General features: G+C 41.7%; 1 protein-coding gene across 1 annotated transcript; it reads left to right on the top strand.

Annotated features, from left to right (window-relative positions):
• Window positions 1–5247: 5247 nt before the first annotated feature.
• ALG6 (ALG6 alpha-1,3-glucosyltransferase) lies at window positions 5248–24582 on the top strand (the record flags this gene model as incomplete). The annotated part of the gene is made up of 14 exons (XM_084266432.1): window positions 5248–5329; window positions 8682–8766; window positions 11970–12059; window positions 13016–13104; window positions 15319–15401; window positions 16083–16147; window positions 18137–18322; window positions 18790–18925; window positions 20967–21052; window positions 21431–21515; window positions 22582–22652; window positions 23432–23500; window positions 23638–23836; window positions 24097–24582. The coding sequence occupies 14 exons, from the start codon at window positions 5248–5250 to the stop codon at window positions 24292–24294; spliced, it is 1524 nt and encodes a 507-aa protein (XP_084122558.1). The 3' UTR covers window positions 24295–24582.
• Between the last annotated feature and the right edge of the window lie 1306 nt (window positions 24583–25888).

Raw genomic sequence — 25888 nt, 5'->3', positions numbered from 1 at the left:
GGGGGAAGAGCAGGAGGAAAGGAAAAAGGGTCTGGGAGAGGAGAAAATAAACCCGGGACCTGCTGTGGAGATTCCAGCCCAGGCTGAGGCTGGGAGCTCACTTTGCAGAGCACATTTTCAGTGTCATCTGCCGTGCCAAAGCTGCGGTAGGGTTCAGGAGACTCTTCCTCTCCTCTAACTTACTTTGAGGTCAACAGATGTTTAGAACTATGATTATTTTATAGATTTGTCATCTCCAGACATCCCTTAGGATCCCATTAATATCCTAAAATGGAAGCATTCCCTTTAGCAGGAGTCAAAGGGATCCAGCCTAGCAGAGTTAGGATTTGATGCTCACAATCCCCCGTTTTCAGTAGGATCACCTACTGTTTCAGTAGGTACAGCCTGGGGGTGTTCAAGGCCAGGTTGGATGGGGCCCTGGGCAACCTTGTGTAGCTCCAGGCCTGGAGGTTGGTGGCCCTGCCTGTGGCAGGGGGGTTGGAGCTCTGTGATCCTTGAAGTCCCTTCCAACCCAGAACAGCCTATGATCACAGCTCCAAGCACCTTGACAGGCCATCAAACCAGTGTGGTTTTTACGTTTATACAAGAGCACAAACTTCCAGTCTCCTCACACCATCCCACCTGGGGTAACACAAGTGACAGCTGCTGAGAGCACTGAAATTACAGCGAGTGTGAGAGGGACCAAAGTAATCTGCACTCAGCTGACAAATGTTTGGGATAGTAGAAATTAGTATTCTATATGGCACTGCACTGGAAGGACTTCAAGGAAGAAAAGCCTTCAATGGTGGTATGTGATACTTAATATTTGTGTATTTTGAAAGGAACCTGCACATATGAAAAAAAAAATCGATGGAAAGTTTTGTTTTCCCATCACCTCTGGTTACTTGAACGTTTCTATTGTAAGTGATCAGGTATTTCTTGATTGTATTTCCATTTTGTAGCAGTTGGGTTTAGATCCTTTACAGTTTACAGTGCTGGGATTCCATCCACTGCCACTGGATGTTCTGCCTGGCAGTTCACCTGGGAAGGTCTGGCCATGATATACTGAAGTGTGTGGCATCAATGTTGAAAATGATAAGCAGTTTCCTACTAAATTTCGTATCCAAATCAGTTAGATGACACAGAACCAGAAGAAAAACATAGCCACCTAAAGAGAAACAGAGACTGGGCTTTTAAATGCTGGTAAGGGTTGTAATAAAGATGGTCTGGGACTGTTTATGTTATGCTATGCGTTTTGTAAGGACCTTAAATTACTGAATCACAGGATGTTAGGAATTGGAAGGGTCCTTGAAAGATCATCTAGTCCAACTATCCTGTCAGAGCAGGATCCCCTAGACTAAATCAGAAGAGAATCATGGAAGGTAAAGCTTAAAGGCTGCAAAACTGAGAAGCTGAAAGGCTGCAAAGGAGAGGCCTATGGCTCTCAAGATCTTTCTTCTCCAAGCTGGTTCCTGGGCTCGGCCTCCCTGACACAAAAGCTGTGGAGCTGCTCCGGGCCCTGGCTGAAGAACCAGCCTTCCAGCTGCTCCCTTCCTCCTGCAGCAACAAACACACACTAAGGTTCGTGGCCTGATGAACGCCAGCCTTGCCCTGTGCCAAGGGTGCTTCCTACCAGTAGCACCAGCCACATCCCGTGCCCTGTAACCACAGAATCAGAGTCACAGGGTTGGAAAAGCCCTTTAAGCCCATCGAGTCCAACCGCCCCTGTCCTGTGCTGCCCCAGCTCCCTGAGCACCTCATCTCCCCTCTGTTCAACACCCCCAGGGTCGGTTTAAAAGACGGGTAGATGAGGTGCGTGGAGGTGCCGCTGCAGCAGGGACACAAGCACTGCCGGGCCGCGTGTGAGTGGGGTGAAAAAGGAGAAAAAGAGTAAAATCACGGCGGAGCACCCACGTCTGGCGGCCCCGGGAGGGATCGGGCGGCCCCGCGAGGGGCGCCCGGCTCTGGCCAGGTCCGAGCGGGAGCCGAGCATCAGGCAGCGAGCCACCGCTCCTCAATTCCGCGGCACCTGCCTAACTACCGCCTCGGAGGGGTCCGGAAGGCCGGTCCCCCCGCGGCAGGGGCCGCTCCCCGAGCGGGCATCACCCCAACCCCACCAACGCCGCCACCGCTCGAGGGCGGCAGCTGCCGCCCGGCTCCCGCGCGGGCGGAGCTGCGCATGCGCGGGCCGTCCCCACGCCTGCGCCTTGCGCCGCCGCCGCCGTCTTACCGGCGCGCGCTCCGGCCGGCGGAGGCCGGAAGCCGCTTCGAACGCGGAAGCGCGTGAGCGGCTGTTGTGTCCAGTAAGGAGCTGCGGGCTCGGCCAGAGCGGCGGGAACGGGCCGGGGGGAGAGAGAGAGGGGGAAGGGGGGGCTGCCCGTTCCCCGCCCCTCAGGCCTCGGCGGGCCCCTAGGGCAGTCGGGACGGCCGTGCCGCGCCCCTCCGCCGCTTTCCCGGGGTGTGTGCGGCGGTTTGTGGGGCTGAGGGGAGGCGGCCCGCCCGGCGCGGAGCGGGAGCTGGCTGAGGGGAGGCGCGGTGCCCGCTGGCCGGTGAGGGCTGCTCGGCCTGGCGCCAGTGGCTCTGCAGCAGCTCAGCCCGGGCGTGTGTGTCTGAGCCGGGGATGGAGCGGCTGCCGGGGGAAAACGGGACATTAATACTTCCCCTGCCAGGGCGTGGGGAGGCGGCAGGGTGATGGAGCGGGTATCGCCTCAGCCCGCCGAGCTCTTGCCTCAGTGTGTGCGTTTGTGAGGCGGGAAAGGGCGCTGAGGTCTCTCTCAAAACTAGGAGCTGATATTAAGGGTCGTGGCACCCGTGGCTGAGGTCTGCGAGCTCCCTTCGGCAGGGAGCGCCTGGGTCGTGCCGGTGTGTTTGCACCTGCCACGTAGGCAGCGTGGAAGGAGAGTGTTGATGGAGCTACGCCTCAGGTGGTGCCTCACTGGAGACCCTCTGGCGTCACTCACCCGGAGCAGGAGATAAAAAGGATGAGTGACCAAACCGGCTTCATCATCTCCTGGAGAGTCTTGTTGTTGTCACATCGTTACCTGTGGGGTAGCAGGGATTGGAGAGCTAACGAAACTATGGCTTGTTTTAGGAGGCTTATGTAGGTATGGCTATTAAAGATGAAAGAGAAGTAGGCAGGAATGTTTGTAAGAACCACTTTTGAGAGGAGAGGAAGAAGAAGCTCAGTACACACCAGAAAGTGATAGGTGCTCCCTGTGTAGGGAATGGCAGAAATAAACGAGAGGAATGGAGATGGGGGAGCCTGCCTGTGGGTGAGACCCATAGGAATGGAGGTGTAGGTAATTAATCATTCTCACTGGAGATAGGAAGGTAAGATGTGAGTATTTTATAGGAGGGAAAGGCCAGGCTTGTGATGCTTGATTTTTGGAAGTCATGTAGAACTCTGGTCTTATTTAACCCAAGTTGAGGAAGCACAAGTGTTCACTTAGGGTAAAACGATCTACAAAGATGACCTCAGTATCCTTTCTCTAGAGAAACCTGCCTATCCTGTGGTTTAGGCACAGGTGTAGCATTGAAAGCATCTGAATATCAGTGGTCACACTTCTACCCATAGATGGTGATCTACTGCTGGCATGGATTTATATTGTTCAAGGAACTTTTTTTCCCCCTTGGTGGTGGTGTTAACTTTCTGTTAATAGTAAATAAATATGGGTTTAGTGTGAGCATAACCTAAGTGTGTCTTGGATGTTGCTTGTGTGTGACTAAAACAGCAGTTCAGTCAGTGCTGCTGTGTGGGATTTTCTTTTTGCAGGGTTTTTTCTTTTTGAGTGAGTGTATGAAACTCACTTAAATTGGATGATGCTTCTTCTGCAAGAAATTCTTTGGCAGTTGTGCCCAGGCTCATCCACTCTTCTGTAATGTATGTGTTGCTGACTGATGGGGAGAGAACAGTGCTACTGCTGCTGCTTTGGTAGCAGTACAGCCTTTGGATTTACTGCTGTTTCTCACTGTCAAGACTGGAGTAGTTTCTTCATATTTTTCCTAACTTCAAATATTTTTGATTCTCTGGGTCAGAGTTTGTATTCTATAGTTAGTGGTTCATTGGGGTTTTTTTTTTGCATAGGACAATGTCATCACTTAATTTTGAGTCTGGTGCCTGTTGCTTTTAATTGGACAGGTCTGGCAATGTTTCTTATTGTTACTGGGTCCTTAGTATTGTTAAGGAAGTTTGGTGGGATATCAGTCCTCCTACCTTTTGGATAGAAGGATGGAGAAGATCTCTTGAGCCTGGTTGGCTTCATCTGGTATATGCTGTAGGGAGAGGTGATTGATGCTTGGGAAGCAGAATTTCCAGTCCCTTTTGGAATATCAGGGAGACCAAAATAGGATTCAGATCAGGCATTTTTGATCACTAACACCAGATCTTTGCATTCCTAGGTCAGTGGTACACAGTTATGTACTGGCTCATGATGGTCTTTCTGTGGAATTAGTTAGAACATGTGGTACAGAGTTCATGATGAGCTTTTATAATGGCTGCAGGAGAACAGACAATACCTTGTCCAGCATATAAGACCTGCCACTGCACAGTTAACTTTTAAATAATTTTTGAATATGCTAAAACCAACAAAGAAACCTATACCAGATCTGTACTTAGTGTAATTTGGTCATGGTGGTCTTAATAAAATAAGTTGCATTAACTTAACACTGTGACAGCTGCTTTTAAAACTGTGTGCTTGTTAACAATACAGTTTTTATAGACTTATTTTACTTGTTCAGTGGCAAATATTAGCTTTCATGCTACTGAACATGTGTGGTAGGTGTATTTTGACTACCTATACAATCTTTTCTACTGGTTTCTCATGGAATCTTCTCTTGCCACTTCCAGGTAAAACATGTTACGTGTTTTCATAACAAATTGTGTAGAGCTTATTAAGATGATGCTTAAGTATGTATGTGTGTGTGCAGTATAGTGTTGGTTTGGTATTTGAGTTCTCCTGTATAGCTTGAAATCTTTCACCCTACTTCTTGCCAGCCTTTTGTCAGAGATGCCTTTTTGGCTTTTTGCTCCAAAGGGGAAGAAGTTGCTTCAGGGCAGTATTTGGGTTCACGGTGAGAAATTCTCCAGCATTGCAAATGCCTCCTGATTGCAGCCTGTCTCCAGACACAAGATTGTAACAGAATACTTGTGGGTGGGGAGAAAACCAGGACTATCAGCAGTGCTACTGATTGCCTAAGGAGTGAAACCATGAGCAATAATGTTTATGGTGTTTTTTTCAGGTACCTTTTGGCTTGTCACAAGGAGCAGCTATGGAGAAGTGGAGCTTAATGACAATTACTGTTTTACTAGGACTTATTGTACGCTGGACTGTGTCTCTTGGCTCTTATTCAGGTAAAACATGTTCCCAGTCTGTAAAGCAAACATGAGAAGGTGAATTATGGAGCTTGTGATAAATGAAAATAAACTTGTATGTAAAATCATGAATAAGAAGCAACATATCATTCCAAGTATTGTCATATCTTAGTGCCTGTTTCCCAAAGGATCACGTAATAGTTCTTATTTTTCTGAAGTGTGCAATCATTAACATCACAGCTGCTCAGAAAAAACCTGCTGAAAAATGCCCCACAACTTTTCTGGGGGGGCTTTGGGAGGATGATGGTTGGTAATGTTTTTAGGAGGAGCCAATGAACAGCTGGCTGTTTGCCCTATGCCTTTGATTCAGTAGCTGCAGAATATTACTGTGGTCCAATTGTATGTTTGTTTACTCTTGTCCTTTAAGTTCTATAACAGATACAGTCTTAATTTATATTTAGATAAAACCACACTGGTTATAATGAAGATGGTGTGAGGGTGAAGTGAGCAATTATACTCTGCCTTGTAGCAATACTTCCTTAAGATTGTTTACAGCATGAACTAGAGCTATATTCTTTAATAGATGGGGTTTTCTTCTCCCTGTCTCATAATGCTTACAAAGAACTAGCAAGTTTTTTTCCAAACCTCTCAGTGCCATTCCTACTCTTGGCATAAGCTTGCTCTCCACACACTTTTTATTTGAATGGACCATTGCTTTCAATCCCAATCAACTGAAAAGATCACAAGCTCAGTCAAAATCAACTCTGTTTTTCTGGTAAGGCAATTGGAAGCCTCATCCCCACTGTCATCAAAGCTGTTCAGTAGCATTCAAGTGATTTTTAAACTGGTAACTTCTGGGTTTCATTTGCTTTGAAGATAAGTTGCATGCATGCTTTCTGATTTGAATTTGCTTTCTGAAGATGCCATCATAAGAGATCTGTTCTGTGGGTAACTGAGGCTCTCAAACTGATCTGTAGGCTATATACAGTTACATTGCTAACTAGAGTTTTTGAAGTTGACTTAATTTCAAGCCAATCAAGATTCTGAAAGTCTTAAAATAATGCCTGAACTAAACCACCAATTTTTAAAAATATTGTTTCATATACAATGATCATATAACTCCTTTTGGAATAGGAAAAGCTGAGTCTGATCCATCACTTAAAGCACTGAGAAAAGACTTCAAGATGAAAAAAGACAAACCTCACTGTTAGAAAGAGCTATCAAATGCATAAAGTACACTGGATTTATTTTTGTTTTTTAGGGTAATGTTTAAACTAATGTGGTCCTGTTTTGTGTAAATGCTGCTCAGTGCAGTAAAGTTGAGCCAAGGATTAGAAGTAGTTATTGTTCTCTGAAGCAGATTCTGGCAGAAATGCTGATTCAGCATTGTCTGAGACCACACGTGGCATAGATGGCCAGAAGTAGGGAGGTTAATTCTGCCCTCACTTACTCCATGGTGTTGGATGACGTATCCCTTCTGTTGTTGCTTGTCATCTAGCATGATTTTGGATCAGCTTTGGAACTAGTGTCATGATGGTGAGAAAGCAGGTCACTAATATCCAGTTCTGAAAGGTTACGATCACCTGAGATTAATTGATCTTGGAGAATTATCAGGGACAAATTTGGCTTTGTAAATTAATGCATAATGTGTTGTTTTTAAATGCATTGCCAAACGAATAGAAACTAAATACTCATGTTGAAATGCAGCTTCAGACCCTTAAAATCTCTATTTCTGAGTAACAGTAAAACTGAGTAAGACCACTTTAAAATATTTGTTACCCTTTAAAAATAAAATACTGCATTCCTATTAGTTCTGAGTTCTGTTTGGCTGTATACTTTATGCTTGCTGTAGGCAGAAGCTAAATCTGCATTCTCAAACTCTGAAGTGTGATTAATCCCTATTTGCTTTTTTTAATTGAATCTTTGGATTGAGATCTCTTCCGATCATTCTGATGCCAATTTTTCTGAGGAGGGAGAAGCTGAAATAAAATGTGTGTTTATACATGTCTATATGTGTCTATATACACACAAACACACAGACACTAAAATTTGGCTAAAGCCTATTATTGTATTTCAGTAATCATATAACAGGTTCTTTGTTCCACTAGATTAATAGCTAGAGAATGGAGACTGATAAAACTCCTATTCTCCAGTGACCTCACTTATTTGGGAAGCTTTTAGTTGAACACGTCATGTAGTGGTGATAATCTACTTTCTTTACTAGCCAGGAATAAATTAGTGGAGGTAATCTGTTCTCTCCAGTACCCTGGAATAAATAGTACATATCTGAGCTTGTGTGGCTCCCACAAACATAGATCATGTGAAAGAAATACAGATGGGTTTCCTATATTTGAAAAGAAACTCTTAAATCTCTGTCTGGTTAGTGTCAATATTTTACTGGAAGTGCTATCAGCCTGGTTTCTGTTCTCAATAAGCACAGGTTAATAGGACTAAATAAACTCTGTGATAAAGATGCTTAACATACTGCCATTATCAGAGTTAGGCTTAGGTTGAGGGAATTGCTTGTGAGTAGATATCTGAACTATTTGCATCAATAAAGCTGTTTTCTCTGTGGAAAATCTTGGTTTTCTGAGAAACTTATGCCTGTGTGTGTGAAAAGTGCCCTTTAATGTAATTCACTGTGCAGATTTGCTGCGTGACAGTCGCTCGGTTGAGAAGTGCCTGGGAGAATTCCTGTAAACCAAAATGGAGCAGTTATTATTTAGAAAGCTTTGGAGATTTTAAGGAAAAAAACTCTTCTAAACCTATTCTGTGTGCTGGTTTAGTAAATGGTTCATCTTGACTCTCTTAGGAATTGTGGGGAAAGGGAGAGATGCAGTGTTTTTGCTGGCGTTGCAAAGCAGGCAGCAGAGAGGAGGGGTAGGAACTGGGGCACTTGCAGCAGGTCCTAGTTGTAAGTAAATAAGGCTAGTTGTTACCTTTTAATAGCAAGGTACCACGACACAGCTGAAACACAAGTAAGAACATGGTTATATACTAGGAAAGCAAAGCAGTTCACCCAAAAATCAGTGTAGGATGTCTGTTATGTGCATTTTCTTATTTCAGAGCAAGTGCCACATTTTTCATCTACACTTGGAAATGATTTTTTTTTTGGTCAGATGAGGAAGCAATTCTTCACAGTGGAGTATCTTGATAAATGCTTATTGCAGAAATATCCAGAAAGCTGAAAGAGTGCATAACTTTTTTCTTTCTTTTTTTTTCCCCAAGCCTGTTAAACTGCATAGCAGATGAGATCTCTATTTTCTTCTCAAATATCAGAGAGGAATGGAGAATAAAATTACTGATATATTAATATGCAAATACATGTCTGGAGGGAAAGCAATCTGCATAAACAGAATAAATTCATGAATGCTCTGTCATCTCTTCTTAGGTGCAGGAAAACCACCTCTGTATGGAGACTATGAAGCTCAGCGACACTGGCAAGAAGTTACCTACAATTTACCCATCAGGCAGTGGTATGTAGTGCTACTGTAGTTCAGGTTACAGCGGGGTAAATGGTGTGAAACTTTGTTTCTTAATCCATAATCTTACTTTAATATACTCAAGATCTCTGCAATGTCTTCTATTCTTCTCTAAACTAGTCTTAAAAACCGTTTTGTAGTAATAGAATATCACCCTGTTCTTAGACCTTAGAAAAGGTACTGTTTTATTCATAGGAAAGAAAAAAGCTAAAATTTGGAACTTTGACTTGCTAGCTGTGAGTTTGTGTAACGAAGTAAACTGGTAGGTGTCTCTGTTGTGAAGCTCCAGCTTGATTTTGAATTGATTGAAAAGGTCAAAAGGAAAATAAAAATAGGGTTGCATGAGAGATCATGGAGAAGCTTGTTCTCTTTGTAGGGAAAAAAGTAAATCAGTTTAGGTTCTTGGGTTCCAGTTCTCTAACACACAAAACATCTCCTGATTATCAACATGGACAGTTCTTCTGCTGGAGACATGGGCAGTTTTTTACACCTGCAAGTTCATTGTTCACACCCATGTTCTTAATACAGATTGAAAAATGTTGGTGACTGGAATCTAGATCTAAGGATAATGAACTTAATTTGTACAGATAATTTAAAATAGTAGGAAAATTATGACAAATATTTATTTTTTACATCATTTGTAATATTCCTTAGAGCTTGCATGGAACAGCAAAACTTATTTAGTCCCATGCATATGCTATCTGTTGGGGAACAGACTGATCCAACAGACTAGAACATTAATTCAGTTGTATTTCTGTCAATACATGTGGGGCTGATACTGAAGGTATGGCATTCTGTGCAGCTCAGCAGATGACTGTAGTTGTTTCAGATCAACCCCTTGTACCTGTATTATCATTTCTCTTTTATGGTTTCCTAGGATAGCCAAACCCCTCATTATGCCAGATAACGGAGATATGGGATGATGGAGAACTGGCACAATAATAGAGTTGGCAGCTTTGATCCACTCTGCTATGTGAAACTACACATACTTGAAGAGTTGTTATTTGTAGGCGTTTCCAGGGGGCCAAATGAAACTCTATTGCAGGCTGAGTTTAGCCCATGGGCTTCCAGCTGGGCATCTCTGTCTTGTCATGTTTGCTCTTCATTTTATTCATAACAGAAGTGTTTTGGATTGGGTCAGCTCTGAGAATTCAGTCCCTAGAACAGCAAAGTAATATTTGGTCTTGGGTGTTTGGAAAAGAACATCTCAGCTGACATGCAAGGGATTACATTCTGGGCTACTAAGCTCTCTTTCCCCTCCTGTACCACAGAAATGTGCAGTGTGAAAAGATGCCACATGTCAGTGTGTAAAAATAGTGTTCAAATTTGAAGTTGAGGTTGTAATCACTTCTGGTGTTGCTGTTTGTTTAGTCTTTAGAAAAGCTGTCTGCAGCATGCATATGGTGTTCTATGAATCTGTCCAGGCACATTTAGAGAGGAGCTCTCTTGTGAGGACATGGTCCTATTAGATCTCTTGATCTTTTGAGACTCATCACGTTTACTGTTAAACAGGCATACATAATGATGCAGCTACATGTTCCATGCTTATTTTCTTTGATCCAAACCAAAGATATGTGTATATATATATTTAAAAGCTACAATAAACTACAGGATGGGTTGTACTTAATTTCTCTATGTACAGTTTCTCTGAGCCAGAGGCCAGAATTTCTGTTTCTTTTTATATTATTCTTTAGAGCCTTGACATAATTTATTAAAGGCTACTTTAAGCACATTCTTTGTTATTATACTGCTAATTAAGAACTGTAAAGGCTTCCCCCCCCAAATATTATTTGGTATAGGGATTGATTTTTTTCCTGTTGAAACTATGAGTTTATGGAAGGTAAAATTAAAACCAAAACCTGGGAAGTTTACCACAAAGTTGTAGACTGTTACAATCAGCATGAAGAATCTGCTCTGCCTTAGTGTGAGTGATCTTGAGTTGTAGGATAAGAAGCAGAGATGCAACTTGAAGAAATATGATTTATCATCAGTTCATAAGATACTTCAGGCAGCTCATAAGGAATTCAAGAAATATCATTTACTTAATAAATGTCAAAAATTGGCTGCAGTTGAAGAGAGAAACTGGAAAAGCCAAGAGGTTGCCCCCTGGCAGTTAGGCTAGTCAGTCGGTTTCACTGTAAGATATATAGGAGCTGATGCCTTAGTTTTGTAACTTGTTTTTCCTTGGATAAAACCTCTCCTCGTGTGGAAGAGGTTAATTGACTGGTGCCAGCCTTCCATAGAAATACCAGTGTGATGGAATTACAATGGGAAAACCCATTTCTTTCACGTCACCTGCCTGAGTTTTGAGGTTCACCCAGGTAAAGGGTTGTGGGCAACACATCTGATTGAGGTTCATGACCGGGTGTTGGCTACTGAGGAGGTGGTACTCTGTTAATGTGGTGTTGCCATCTGAGTTGCTCTTTAGCCCCTACTGTTGTGTTGACACAATTGCCCAGGTGCCCTTGCTGTGGCAGTGTCCTTCCAGACCTGTGCTGCACCTTGTTTGCCTGTGTCATGATTTTATGCCACACGTTCCTGCTTCTGTTCAGTTGTTTTTGTTCAGTTTAATGTCAACTGATGGATTGTCAGAGTTTTCATATTAAGGTCTGCTGAGTAGAAGCAGTTCACAAGTCATTGTCACGTATTAAATGTGCTGTCCATGTCCAGAAAAAAGGAAATCTAGCATTAATACAAGGAAAATAATTTATTTTGAAATTTCCTTTTAACTGCATTGTTTCACTTTCCTTTTTGGCAAAGTGACTGCTCTCTTCTGGAGTAACTGACATGCATGAAAAATGTAGGTTGGGTTTGTAGATGGAGGTGAGGATCTGCAAATCCTAACATGTAAACCTATCCAGAGCTACAGTGGATGTGTACGCTGAGTTTTGTGCAGGTTTTGCCTTAGTTTCTGGATTTTTCTAGTTCTGTTCAAACTATAGATTTCCCCTCTCCAGATAAGTAAGCCTTTTTAAAAATCTTCTGGTTTGCAAACACAAGTGAGTGTACTCTGAATCACTTTTTGCTGTTGTTTCGTTCCCTGAGATTTTTTTCTATAAAGTAAAATAAAGCAGGTATAGAAGTTACTTCCTTTTGGATTTTGAATATGTTGATAAAAATATTTAATTTAATATTCAGTCCTGAGCTGAAACAAAGGTAGAAATATCGACCAATCTTTAATTTGATTTTTTTTTTAGGTATTTCAACACCAGTGATAACAACCTACAGTACTGGGGCCTTGATTACCCACCTCTTACTGCCTATCACAGTTTTCTCTGTGCTTATGTGTAAGTTCATTATTTTAGATAATTTTGTGAAAAATACAAAATGGCAAGTTTCAAGTTTACATATCTCCCCCCCCTTTTTTTTGTTGTTATTTTGGTTCCCCCCCCCCCCCCCCCCTTCCCTTCTCCAGAGGAGAGAAGCCAGTAGCTAAACTACCATTCTGAGCAGCCGAAAAATGGAAAGTATAGTTTGCTGATTTAAAGTTAATGAAGTAGAATTCTATATGTATCCCTGTTGCTTTAAACTAATATTGTTATTTTTTCTGTCTTGTAATTATCAGAAGAGGGGGGCTGAAGGGTGACATTCTTCTTTTTGTCAGGAACTTAAGTTGTAGCAGGTTTAGATGTGACTGAGATGTTCAACTTTCCATATAAACCTCTATTGGATGCCCAGAGAAATGTCCTGTTTGGAGTTGGGTGCCTCACATGGGAAACCTCTCTTGTATTGAGAGCCCCAGTGACATTTGATGACTGGATATCATGTAAATAGAATTCTGTTATTGGAATACTTTTTCCACAAGGGCTTTACTGCTGTTGGAATGAGACTTATGGAATAAGAATGTAGGTTAAAGTGCACAGGCACAGTTATGTGGGGCATCTATGTGAACTGTAAATGGTTTATATTTAATACTTAAGTATGAAAGGTATTTACAATTGTTTTTTTTTAAGTCAGTGGAACTAGACTCAAGGTGGTTATCTTGACCTAATAAATACTGTATTCCATTTTTCCTGTTTTCAAAGATTTTTTAATTGTGAACTAGCAGCTAAAGTCTGCAGTGTGAACTGTGCTAGTGGGGAGGAAAATCTTTCATTGATCACTATTGCTCTTTGAAATATTTCTTCTCATTCATCTTAATTCTTGGAATGTGCTCCTGTGCCTGTCATCTTTATTGCTGAAAGGAGTGTAAAGGGAAATGAGAACTGTCTACGTTTTGATGTGTCTGTACTTTGTTTTACAGTGCAAAGTTAATAAATCCTGATTGGATTGCTCTGCACACATCTCGGGGGTATGAGAGTCAGCCACATAAGTTATTTATGCGTACAACAGGTAGGAAAATTATATCTCCTTAGGATGATCTTACAGGTTCGTCTTGCTTACTAATTTAGCATGTTTAATATCATGTGGCTTCTCTGTCTTCACCTGTTTATTCTCAGTTCTTTGACTTGGGAGGCTTTGCAGGTCCATTTATGAACCAAACTCTTGTGTTCTTTTCTACCATCATTTGTGAAGCTGATTAATATAAAATATATACAAACAGGTTTTCAAATCAATTCAATAAAAACTCTGAAACGAAGCATAGACCCATTTTTAAATTTTAAAAATAGTATTGTTTTCCCTTCCATTCTAAGAAATACACTTTTCATTTCCAGCTTAGCTTGCTTTGTATTACAGACTTGCTTTGCATGTAGACTGCCATTCACTGACTTAAGAGCCTCTTGAGATCTCAGCGACTGTTATTACAAGCTGCTGTACTGTATCTGAAAGGGAGAGTTGATGCTTTTAAAGACAGCACTTTCCTTTCAAATGGTCACCTCTTTCTAAAGTTCTGTTAGCAAAGAAGTAAAAATACATTTCACCACTCTTATCCTAAATTTCATTGTCCCACGGTCACTTTTCTGACCATTTAATTTTGATCTGCTTCTCCAAGGAAAAGGATAAAACAAATGCAGAAAAAATTAAGAGATGACTTAATTCAGCAACTGATAGGATATCAAACAGTGTGGTTGTGAGTTCTCAGAGCAACTACAGGCACCATATTCTCCTGTTACTATTTTCTTTCACTTTAAATCTCCCTTTTGCTTTGTGTAACAGAGTTCCACAGCAGAACTTGCTGTTCACCAGTAGCATTTCCACACCTCGCAGACCTCTCGGTCTGGTCTGTAGTAATTGATTGAATTGAAAAAAAAAAAAAAATCACTAGAACTTAATTACCCTTGAAATGGTCTTTATTAATTTTGAAATCAACTCAGTTGACAACCCACTGATGGATCTAGGAGAAGTGATAACCCTTTTTTAACAATACCCATTAGAGGAACACATTAAAATAATTCAGAATGGTCAATGTTGGCTGTTGGTGTTACACCTTTATTTTCAGTGTCAGAGTATTTGTTTTGCTAACACCTTGGGTATATTTGTTTAATTGTGCTTTATGTCTGCAAAACGATTCATCACTGAATAACTGATAGCTTTAATCATTTTCTTCCAAAGCCTGGGACTAAAAAGAGGTGAAGTATACTTCCCCTTTGGAAGAGAAGTTTTGTTTTCTGAAACTGGTTTATAGAAATAATCTGGTATTTTTCTTAGGCTCTTATGGCAATGCTCAGGAAGAATTTCTGTGGTGGTTTAAGCATGAGCAGGTGTTGACCCAATTCTGGGCAGGTGAACCTGCTGGTTCTGTTATCTTGTTGGCTCTCTCATGCATCTGCTGTAGGCAGATGACGCTGATTTTAGCCTATTTACCCACTTCACTAATAATTCACACAGATATACTGGAGATTTGTTATAGTCTAGAGCTTCTTAATTATTTGTGTCTTCAGAATATCAGTTCCATCAAACGATTTGACTGGATCTAGTCGTGGTTGATTTCTTTTGAGAATCAAGAATGCCTTCTCTCATTTCGGCATGTGAGGAACTAGAGTGTGCTCCCTTCTTGACTGAGGCTGTGCCAGAAGCCAAAACAGCTGAACCACATGGAAGCAGCAGCTTTTGGACATCAGAAATGATAGCAATAGAAACATTAACAAGATCAAATTCTGTGGACCTATTTTTTTTTCATCCTTTGAAGTGGAACTTCCCAGTTCATTGTAATGAAGAACTTTCTGATATTTCACCATTTATTTGCCTGGTTTTTTCCTTGTCTTCCCCAAAACAATTGGGAAAAAAGATTAGCTTTGATGTAACTGCTAAACCTGAGCTATCTTTAAAACAATGGAATGTACTGTAATGCAGTGGAAGACCATAGCTTCAGCTCTATATGCTTTTCTATTGTCCTGTGGATGGAAGGAGTAACATGAAGTTTTCAGTGAGGGTACGGAGACAAACCCCTCTCACATTCAAAAGGTGGGTAACTATCTCACTCTAACACTGTGTAGTTGTTACCACCTGAAGTTTTTCACACCAGATACAGCCAAGATGTGGAACATTAAAAAGTTAAATCTCTAAGTGGTGTCAGCAATTCACAATCCAGATGAAAGTACACAACATGTATAGTATTAAAGTATGTGGGTGGATTCTAACTCAAAGTTAATCTTTATTTTTCAGTGTTTGTTGCTGATTTGCTGGTTTATATTCCTGCTGTTATTTTGTATTGTTTTTCCTTGAAAGAAACATCTACTAAGAAGAAGGCAAGTACCTGGGTGGGGTGTGTGTGTAAATTATAAAACAGAGGAAAACCCCATTAAAACAGGGTAGAAATGTAACAGTATGAGAGTTAATGTATTGAAGCCAACACAGTGGCTTAAATGACAAGCCATCACAGTGGCTTCAACTGATGTCAAACTGATAGCAGTAGCTACACTTCATATTAAAGGCTTTTCAGTTAAAAAGATTTTTAAAAGTGCCCTTATCTTACAGTAATTATTTTAATGCTTTTAATAACAATAAGGTGCTCTGAAGTTTAGAAGTCATGGACTCTTGAATTAGATTTCTTTCTGAATTTATTACTCAGGTAGTGAAACAAGATTTGTGCAGGGACATGGAGGAACCTAGGAACTGCTTTGTCTTGCACTTCAGTATGGTGGAACCAGTACATTTTGGAATTAAAAGTCTTCTGGGGTTTGGAGTGGTTCCAAGGTTTAGGACGGGTAGTGGGTGATCTCTGAGCTGGTTGCAAAGGATATGCTGATCTCTATTTAATATTTTCTTATTTATGGAAAATCCTCATTCTTTTTTTTTTATTCCTCAAAATAGACTAAGGTTCCTACCTACAGGGTGCAGATTTTTTTTACTGGAGAAGAGGTATAAGTTCTTCTGTCTAATGTCTACCTTAAATTATAATTTCTCCCTTTTTTTAATCCTTTTTCTAGGTTTCCAGTGCTCTCTGCATACTGCTTTATCCAGGCCTCATTCTTATTGACCATGGACACTTCCAGTATCCTTGTTCTGCAGTGAAATGAATTTCCCTTTACCAAGTAACATTGTGTTTTTAGTACTAGCTAAGGCAGATGGTTTATTTTACATACAAAGTCATCTGAGGGCTGCCTACCTCAAAGCACAGATAGTAAAGAAAACAGCAATTCTGAAATACATTTGAGGTAAATATTTGATATTGGGACAATTACTTGAGCTTGGGTTCACTTGATGCCTCACCACGTAGTAACTCTAATTAGTGTTAGACCATCAGAGCTGATTAGTCAGTGCTGGTGGCACACACCTTCACAGGTCAGTTTCTTCAAGTGAGGTTTCTGCTCTGATACTCATTTTGCACACCTACAAGCAAATGCTCTTAGTTGACTACTCCAGGCTGTGCTGCTCAGTGCCATCAAGCCAGAGGGATGCAATCCTGGCCTTGTGATATATGTAGATCTTTAAATATCCCAAGGAGATACTGAATCTCAGCATCTACTACTAAATCAAGTTTTGACAATTGAATAGTTTGCTAATTTGTGGTGTTCTTCCAAGAGAAGTGCATGGTGAACTTGGAAGATAATATATCTTAGCAGATTTTGAAGGGAAAAAAATCCTAATGCTATCGAATATTTGAATTACACTTCCAGAATTCTGACATTCTTTTTTTGACCTGACTCTTTAAGGATGTAGATCATCTGGAGGCATCACTTACAGTGATGGGGATGGGAATGAATGTAATTCATCTTAGGTGAGAGAAGCTGGTGGTCAGAAGGCGGCGCAGGGTTACAGTTTTCTGTTAAGTAAAAGATGTACAAAGAGGAAGGCAATAATCTCTGGTTTATGTTAGGACAGGAGGGAATCATTAAGGAATATTTGGGGGTTTTAAAATACACTGAAAAAAAATCTTTTGAATCTCAGAGTGAATTGCTGGAGTTGAGTGTCTGTGGAGGTCGTGGAACCTACAGCGTCAAGATCTTTTGAGAAGGTTCAGCAAACCTGATGTCAGAGGTGACGTAGGTGTAGCAGACACTGCTAAGCAGACCCATGTACTGCGTGGTCTCCTGTGGTCTCTTCCAGCCCTGTGGCTCTTACATGAATAACTCTGCTCTCTGTGACCAGCTCCCAAGGCATCGATAGATTTTACTGAACCTCAGCTGCTGCCGCGGCTCTGCGAGACTGCAGCCGTTTGGAATAACAAACTGTTGATGTGAAATTGCTGCCATCTCAAATCTACCTTGTGAATTTGGGCTGAAAAAGAGGTAGACAATCTGAGTGTGTTGCCATAGCTGTTTATATTGACAAAGGGAAAGCAAAATATGGTGAAATTTCTGACAATACAAGTATCCCTTCTTTGGTTTCTCTCACTGTGTAAAAATAACAGTTAATGACAAAGCCAATCTTCTGTTGTGATTCACTACTAAGTGTAGCTTAGTCTCTTAAAATACTGAGCCTGGGAACCTGTTCTCAAAGTCATCAGGAGGTAACATTGCTTTTAGCAACTGTTACTTATTGTTTGGACAGGATTAGCAACTAAGGGGACTGACTGGCCCGGGTGCATCGCAAGTGTAACATCAGAAAAAACCCAGGAGTCCTTCAACTCAATTATATATAATTTAAATATGGAATATTCTGCATGTATCTCTTGAACTGGGAGGAGAGGCTCCTGAAAGCTTTATCCTTAATTCTGTAAATATCAAAAAGTGTTTACTCTGATCCTGAACCTTACAGAGAACTGTCACTGTTGCCACAAGCTCAGTTGACTGAATGTACATCACAAGTAACACACAATTTGTTCTCATCTTTACCTGTGTGAGCCTTGGAAATATAAAAAATACACTTCAAATAGAAGTAAAATTATTTCTGCCTGTGAACAACATAGCCACAACTGTCAATATGCTTTTAAAACTAACTTGGAAAAACTTATTTTGCATGCTGTTTTATCCTTGTCCCCCAGGGCATTCTTTACTTCCACTACTAAGATGTGTATCTTGTCCTTGACATAAAAAACCATATACAACTCAGTGAGCCTTGGCTTTGCCTTGTGGGGTGTACTATGTTTGTCTTATGACTGGGACCTTCTGGGGTCAGTGGCTTTTTGCTTGGCCTTGAATTACAAGCAAATGGAGCTCTACCATTCTCTGCCCTTTTTTTGCTATTTACTTGGAAAATGCTTCAAGAAGGGAATTAGAGGAAAGGGGTAAGTGACTTTGGACTGGTTTATCTTTCTCAGAGATACACCCAAGCAGCCTGGCATTGAGAGTGATTCTCCTTGTGTGCATTTCTGAATTAACTTGTAGTGGAAGATACTTAGAGCTTGTTGTAAGGAATTCCTCTCCTTCCAAACACATGTTTCCAGTTGAGATCTACATTAAGTATTTACACTGAACATATTCTGTTAAGGTGTCCTTTCTTAGCACTCTCCATTCTGTAAGCTGAATTAAATATGGGCTGCAGGGGGCAACCAGATTAGATTGATGGGGTAGGTCTGTGCTTCTCCTGGAGTTGTTCTTAGTAGTCTGGGGATGCTCAACTTTTTCTGTGTAGATCTGTTACATTCAGGTCTGTGCCCCCTCCCCTCTTTTTTTTAATAAAGTTTTATGCTATAAACTGAACTGACTTTGGTAGCTGGATTTACCTTTTCTGATGTCTTTCTTTTGATTGCAGATTAGTGCTGTTAACTAAAATAGCTGGGACGGTGCTGGTTTCCTTCGCTGCCTGCTGGTTCCCGTTCTGTACCGACATGGAACAAATCATGCAAGTACTCAGAAGACTCTTTCCCGTTGACCGAGGCTTGTTTGAGGCATGCATGTTTTCTTCTCCCCCACCCCACTGCCCATGTCCTGTATTCTTAGATCCCTTGAGAAACCTTCATGGTGACCTTTAGGGATTTCGTGTGGGAGACACGCCACAGAACTAGTAATCTGAGATGGCTTCTTCAGCAGTCATTTCTTGCCAGTTATTTCATCCAGTATTTAACCCCAGCTCAGCTGGCATCTTCCAGGACATTATATGAGTAGACAACACTTATCCCATCATCAAACCCATACTTCAATCCATACATTTTTCCACTGAAATAGATTCCACAGTAATTGACAGTGTCAGAAGATGTAACCTTAAAAGTTAACAGCTTTAGTCTCCCTCTTGGTTCTGCTCAGCTATTTTCAACAGGATTCATTATTTAAAAACAGCAAAAAAAGTGTTTTGGGTGCAACTTACACCTTTCTTTTCCACCCTTCTTGTATTTTCCAGAAGTTTTAGGCCAGTTCTGCTTTTACTTCTCCTCAGGCTATTGTACCACAGCTTCACTCCAGTAAAGCGATTACTCGTTGACCTAATGCTAACGGGAGTCTTGCTGATAAAAGAAAGGGAACCCATTTCCCAAGTCACAGTGACTTCTTGTTGCTTTGCTTCATTGGAGCAGGAGCCTCAGAATGACACTGTTAAAAGCAGATTCTCAGCTTCCAAGTCTAACCAGTAAAATGAAGCTTTGAATTTTCGGTTGTTGGTGTCACAGGGATTTAAGCAAATGCTTACATGGTTTGATTCATCTTTTTAATCTTTGATTTGATTGATCTTTTAATCTTCTTTAGATATAAAAAATAGCATGACTTTTTTTTGAGAAGTTAATGTACCAAAGGCAAGATTTTATCAAGGCAGCAGTATGGAAGTGTTCGTAGTGTGTTATCTGCTAGTTTATTAAACCCCCCCTCAAAATACCCGGTGAAGAGCCTCCCAAACCTCCCTACAAAACAAACAACAAACACTTCCCCTCCCTGCAAAAGACCCCAAAACCCCAAGCAACAACCTTGAGAATTGTTTGGACTTTATAAAGAAAGAGGTAACTCTTTTTGGTCACTTTTTATCCAGTATGAAGTTGAAAAATGAAATCTGTAAATGACAATAACCAGCAAGTTGGAAAGAGCTTGAGGATTTTAGTCTAATATTAGCCCAAGTATTTTCTGAGTTGATCAGGGGAGTGACTTGCTGGATGCTAATCTAAATAAAATGAGAAATTGCCCACGTAAGCAATGCACAGTAAATTTAAACTGGGGTGAGTGGAACAGGTTCTTTGAATCGGTTCCCATTTACAGAAGCAGTAACAAATGCTGGTGGTTGTAAAACCCTATTGGCTATTAAGTAGGCGTCCCGTGTGTTTGCTGGGGCTGCCAACCCCTCTGTTCCCTCGTAATCCTCAGCAGATTTGCAGTGCATATTCTGTGTTGCTGCTGAGCATCTGAGGAAGATGGCTCAGTTGTTGGTGCTGGTAGCTCTCTTGCTGTTATGTCTACACAGCTGTGACTCAAGCAGCTGTTTAGGGATGAGTTTCACGAGCATGAGAGCTGGAGTTACAAATTTAATTTTGAAAGTGATCCTAGCACAACTGCTAATGTCTTTAGACTTCTTGATTTATTAGAGGTTAACTCTGTCATTGCTAGCAACCAGCAAGCACAGCTAAATACTTTCAGGTATGTAATGAAATGTGACAGTGTACAGAATGTCTTCACGTTTGAAAAGAAGATTCATCTGTGCTCCTGTTTAATCAGGGACAGATCGTTTCACAGCCTTATTTTCAGAAAACATGGCATCTCAGGAGTTAAGAGGTAGCCTCTTGTGCTAAGGAACTATTTCTCAGTTATTTTAGAACATGTGTTAATTGAGTCTCTTGAAACATTCCGGTTTTGAAGATCTGAATAATTTGAAGTGCATCTCAGAATATGATATATATCTGCAAGGGTCTCTTTGCAGTATCAATCAATCACCTCCTGAGCCCCATTGTTCTCACAAATGTAATTTTCATGCAATTATCACCAATTACCTTTCTTCTTTTCCTTCTCTTCCAGGATAAAGTAGCCAATATTTGGTGCAGTATAAGTGTCCTTATAAAGATAAAGAAAATACTATCACCTGAAGTTCAACTAAAACTCAGGTAAGACACAACTGAAGTGCTTCAGTTAGTGCTATTGTTTAGGTTTTTGCATTACTTTTTGTAAAATGAGTCACTTTTGTCAAAGAACTACCAGAAATGGTGTTTAAAATCTTGGAAAAAATGTTTCATTTCCTCTAATGTGCTTTTCTCCCAAGCAATAAAGATTCCCCCAAACACAGCTAGGAATATTTATGGCTGAGAAATTTCCTACTTGTTTTATATAGTGATTTAAGCTACTCAGTTAAAACAGAGTTAAAAATGACATACTTTGCTCTTCAAAAGTACTTCTAGTGCTCTTGGAAGTCAGAGTTCAGAGTCAAAAAAGCATGGCTGTACTTCCTCACGTGTTAAAACTGTTTTTCTTCCAAAATTCTTCAGTTTAGCTGTAACAGTTGCAAGCCTGCTTCCTACTTGTGTAAAACTACTTGTCCAGCCTTCTCTCCGAGGATTTAAATTCGCCTTGGTAAGTGGATGTTTTCAGTTGCTCCTTGTTTTATATCCAGCACTGGTGTGTGAGCAGCAGTTCTGAGTGGTCTTCTCAATCCCAGCTTTTTTTCCTGAGCCTCCATTTTCTTTCTTTAACGCTGGGTTTTTACTATAATCTTCTGAAGGGTTTTTAAAAGATTCTGCACACATCAGTGTCTCAGCTAGAGTTGGAATTTCTTCTTTTTTTTTGTGTTTACCTTTCAAAGTGCTGCTTTTTCTGCCTAGATTGGCTGCAAAACTCAGCCAAAAGTCCTGAGGTGGATATTGTAAGCCCATTAGTGGCTTGGGGGAAAAAACCCCTGTGTGTTTTTCCCAAACGTTTGCCTTTCTTAGTCACGTTGTATGCTTGAATTTAAGCATGTTAACATGACTCTCCTGCACAAATCAGTTTTCCTTGAAATCAAAATTATATGGAGCTGGTCCTAAAGTTTCATGAGTTAAAATTTAAACCAGAAATTATCTTGTGTTGTTTGAGAGTTTATCACAACATTGCTAAACTAACCATTTATCCTTTAGTTAATGTTTTGATTTTACTGTTAAACATAATTTGGTTTATGTTTAGATACCCTTTTGCTAAACCTACCATTTATCCTTAGAACTGGTTTGGTTGACTGTGTGTTTTTATTTGGTGGGGGGAAAGAAGACTGTTTCCTTCTCATTCATTGCTCATGATGATGAGCAAAACTTTGTCAAGAAGGTTCCTCACCATGCCTGAACTTTGCCAATGCTTTCATACATGAGTGTTGTGCACACTGGGTGCAGATGCTCCTGTCAGTAAAGCTAAGCAAGAGTGAGGGCTCTTTACCTGCCGTGTTTTCCTGCTAATTCTGGGTAAACTTCAACACTGTGGCTTTTCCTGTGTGTGGTCACAGAAGCAGCTCTGTGTTCTTGTAACTTGCACTGGAGTAAATGCAGCAGTTAATTAGAAAAGGCAGATTGTTTAGTTCATGCCTTCGTGCAAACTCTGTGCCAGCAGAGCAGCCAGAAGGGTGCTCTGCCCTGCAGTCACATACACTAAGGTACCTCCCATTTCCCTCCTGAAGGTTAGCAGTGCCTTGTCATTTTTCCTGTTCTCCTTCCAAGTCCATGAGAAATCCATTCTTCTGGTGTCAGTGTGAGTACATTATTTTTCTGTGGATATATGTTGATCTCCTATTGCTCATCTTGTTGCTGCATGCAGCTTTTGAAGAGATCTCATGTTCAAAAGGCTACACCTTTGTTTTGAGTCACTTGTGAGTGAGAGTTCTGACTGTGCTTCCCAGAGTGTGGTGTGGCACAGGGCAGGGCTGCGGGGCTGCCCGAGGCAGCAGGGACACAGTGGGGCTGGAGCGACTCAAACTGGGGGATCGATACCTGACTTAACAGTGATGGTAACCAGCCCCTTTCCCATGCTGTGCCTCAGAGGAGCCAAGGGCAGCAGGGATAGTCAGCAGCTTTGCTCTTCTGCCTGGTGTCCTACATGTACCTGAACGTAATGTCTGATGAAGGGAGGTTTGGTGAGGCAGCTCCTTCGTGCTGCTCACGCATGCCTGCTGCAAAGGCGACCCGGTGGCTGGAGAGCTCCGTTCTCCCTTAGGCAGCTGTCTGGAAGTTGCAGTGCTCCTCAGAGCCAGCCAGAAGCCTCACACAGTGTGGGCAGGTAACCTGGCTGGCTGTGCCACAGTACCTGCTCTAAGCGCTCTGCTGAGTGGCTCTTCTGCTGCAGACCCCACTGAGGTTCTTTGGGGTGTAGGGGGCAGCAGGGTGCCCCAGCAGAGGATGCAGCTTTGGGTGCTCCCCCTTCATAGATTTTTTGGAGCCTGTGACAGTGGCTCCCAGAGGAGTGGGAACATGAAAGGTTGAATTGCTGTCACCTCAGTGTTTGCATTTCTGTTTTTACTCTGTTCCTTCCAGGCCGGTCTGCTTAATCATAAATGAAATCCCATTTATGGCTACGTGGTTTTTACTTGTATCAACGTTCAGGTGAGTTGGGCACTATTAACATTATTTAAAGCCACGCTCTTCCCCACTTCTGGGAAGTATAAATGTAGTCTTTTTCCTCCTCTTTTCATGTTACTCAAACATGCACCCACTTCTGCTGGTACTTGTGTTTTTAACAGCATGTTGCCTCTTCTGCTGAAAGATGGGCTGCTGCTGGCCTATGCTGTGACAACGCTGGCGTTCCTGTCCATCTGCGTGGCTTCCTTTTCCATATTTGAGAAGACTTCAGCAGAGGACCTGCAGCTGAAACCTTTCTTCCTTTCCCTGAAGGGATATGTTTCTTGGTTTAAGGCATTTCCAAAGATTGTCAGGAGTCTGGTAAGCAGTTTTCATTCCTATAACTCTTACTTGCAGCTCATTGTGGTGCTGAAGTACTTGCATAAAGCAGTTTTATGTCTGTAACTGTGCATAAAGCCTGGCGTGAGGAGAGCCGCACTCTCTCCGCGTCGAGGCGTGCTGTAATTTCTACAGTGTCACCTGTGTATAGATTGGGGAATACAGAGCACAGCAGTAACAAAACCATCAACTTACAAGGTGTTAAATCGCTGTGAGCTAATACATCATTCCTTATCTTGCAGTTCCTTCTTTCCATAACCCTGATGGGCGCCCTGTCCCTGATGAGTGTCACCGTGTACCCTCCCCAGAGGTTACCAGATTTATTCCCCTTGGCTGTGTCCATTCTTTCTTGCTTACACTTTTTATTGTTTTTTGTGTATTTTAATGTTCTTATACTCTGGGACTCAAAGAATACCAAAGGTCAGAAGAAAATCAGTTGATCAAAGACTAAACTGTGAAAGGATGGAGTATTTTCAGTGAATGGTGTCTGGCATTGCAGGTAAACCTGTCTATTGTAATACAATTCCCATAATAAACCAGGAAACATGTGATGTGTGTTTAACCAGAAAATAATGAAATACTGTTTTAAAGAAGTATGTTGAAGAGCCCTTGGAAATGTCAGTGTAATACTTTTTGTTACCATTTGTAAGCTTAAAATACCCAATAAAGGACTGGATTTGGAATTTGTGCTGAAATACCCCGTCTGTATTAGCAGAGCAGCAACCTGTTCCCATAGCACTAAAATCAGTCGGGCTCAGTGGGAACTCATGACTCTTGTCTTGCTGAATTGTTTGATGACAAACTGTCTCATGCTGTCAGCCCCCGTCCTCTGGTGCTTTGTACAATGTGCTGTTGGGGGAAGCTGTGTGTCAGTGTGAGACACACTCCCAATGGTGTGATCTGAGCGAAGCACTTTGGTTCTTCAGCTAATATTGTAGGGAAGATGAGTCAACCTTCCAGTGGTGTCATGGCCTGGAATCTATATGCTTTTGCCTGTGGGGTTGTTTTCCACATGACCCCCATGTTCAGAGCCAGGGAGATGCGCTGAAGTTGGAGCTGGGTGAGAGGTAGAGGCTGTGTGGGAAGGGGAAGGGTCCTGCCTGTGCAGCGGCTTGGAATGTGTTTCTTCTTCTGTAGATCTGCAGCCCTGAGTTGGTTTTAGCCCCAGTGTAGTCTCCTGACTCTCAACAACCCTTTCTAACAGGGCAGAAATGTCAAAACACCTTGGTGGCTCAGAAAGAGCAGTTGAGGTATGGCCATGCAGGTGGAAAGCAGGGGCTAGGCATTTTGGGGAGGGGGGCACAGCGGGGGGAGCCCACCCCTTATTGCACAGCAATTTGCAGATGTAAACTGAAATGAACTCTGTGATTTCTCCCTCTGCACAGTACAGCCTCTGCTGCCAATAGTTGAGAGAATACAAATTGATGGAATAATTATATATGTAACAAGGCTTGTGGTAAGAAAATAAATCATAAAGCAATTCCTGGGGGTATTGTTTAATTAAGAGTCAGTCTGTTTCTTAATTCTGCTCTGACACTGCCTCTGTGTGTGTATATATATATATAAAATGAAAAACAAACTCCTTGTTTAAAGGTTTCTCCTGTGCCCTTGCTGTGCTGTCACATACCCACCTGGCATCGACATCACCGTGTTCTGGGGCCGTCTCTGCTGTGTCACTTGTGAATAAGTGAATCAGCCTTTCTGGGAACTTCCAACAGTGCGAGTTACGACTCCTGTAACCACAACCCCCCACAAGCTCAGTGTGTTTGTGTGGTTTTTCCAGCTTTATTTGGTGTGGAAAAAGTAACTACAGCCACCCCTGTGCCCACAGCAGCCGAGCCGAAGTGCAGGAGGGTGCTCCAACAGGAATTGTAACGGTGTCACAGGTGAGAGCAGTTTCCTGGTTTACCAACACTCTCACAGTTCACATAAAGCAACAAAACTCTCATGTTTTCTCAAGTATTTAGAATTCTTCTGAGGGTGAGCGTGCAGGAGCTCTGCCCACAGCCTGGCCTTTCCTTTTAGACATGTAGG

This window comes from Gallinula chloropus (genome assembly GCF_964237585.1).
Source record: "Gallinula chloropus genome assembly, chromosome: 6".
Classification (NCBI taxonomy): Eukaryota; Metazoa; Chordata; class Aves; order Gruiformes; family Rallidae; genus Gallinula; species Gallinula chloropus.
Note: the sequence above shows the minus strand (reverse complement) of the source record. Positions and strands in the feature narration are given on the sequence as shown.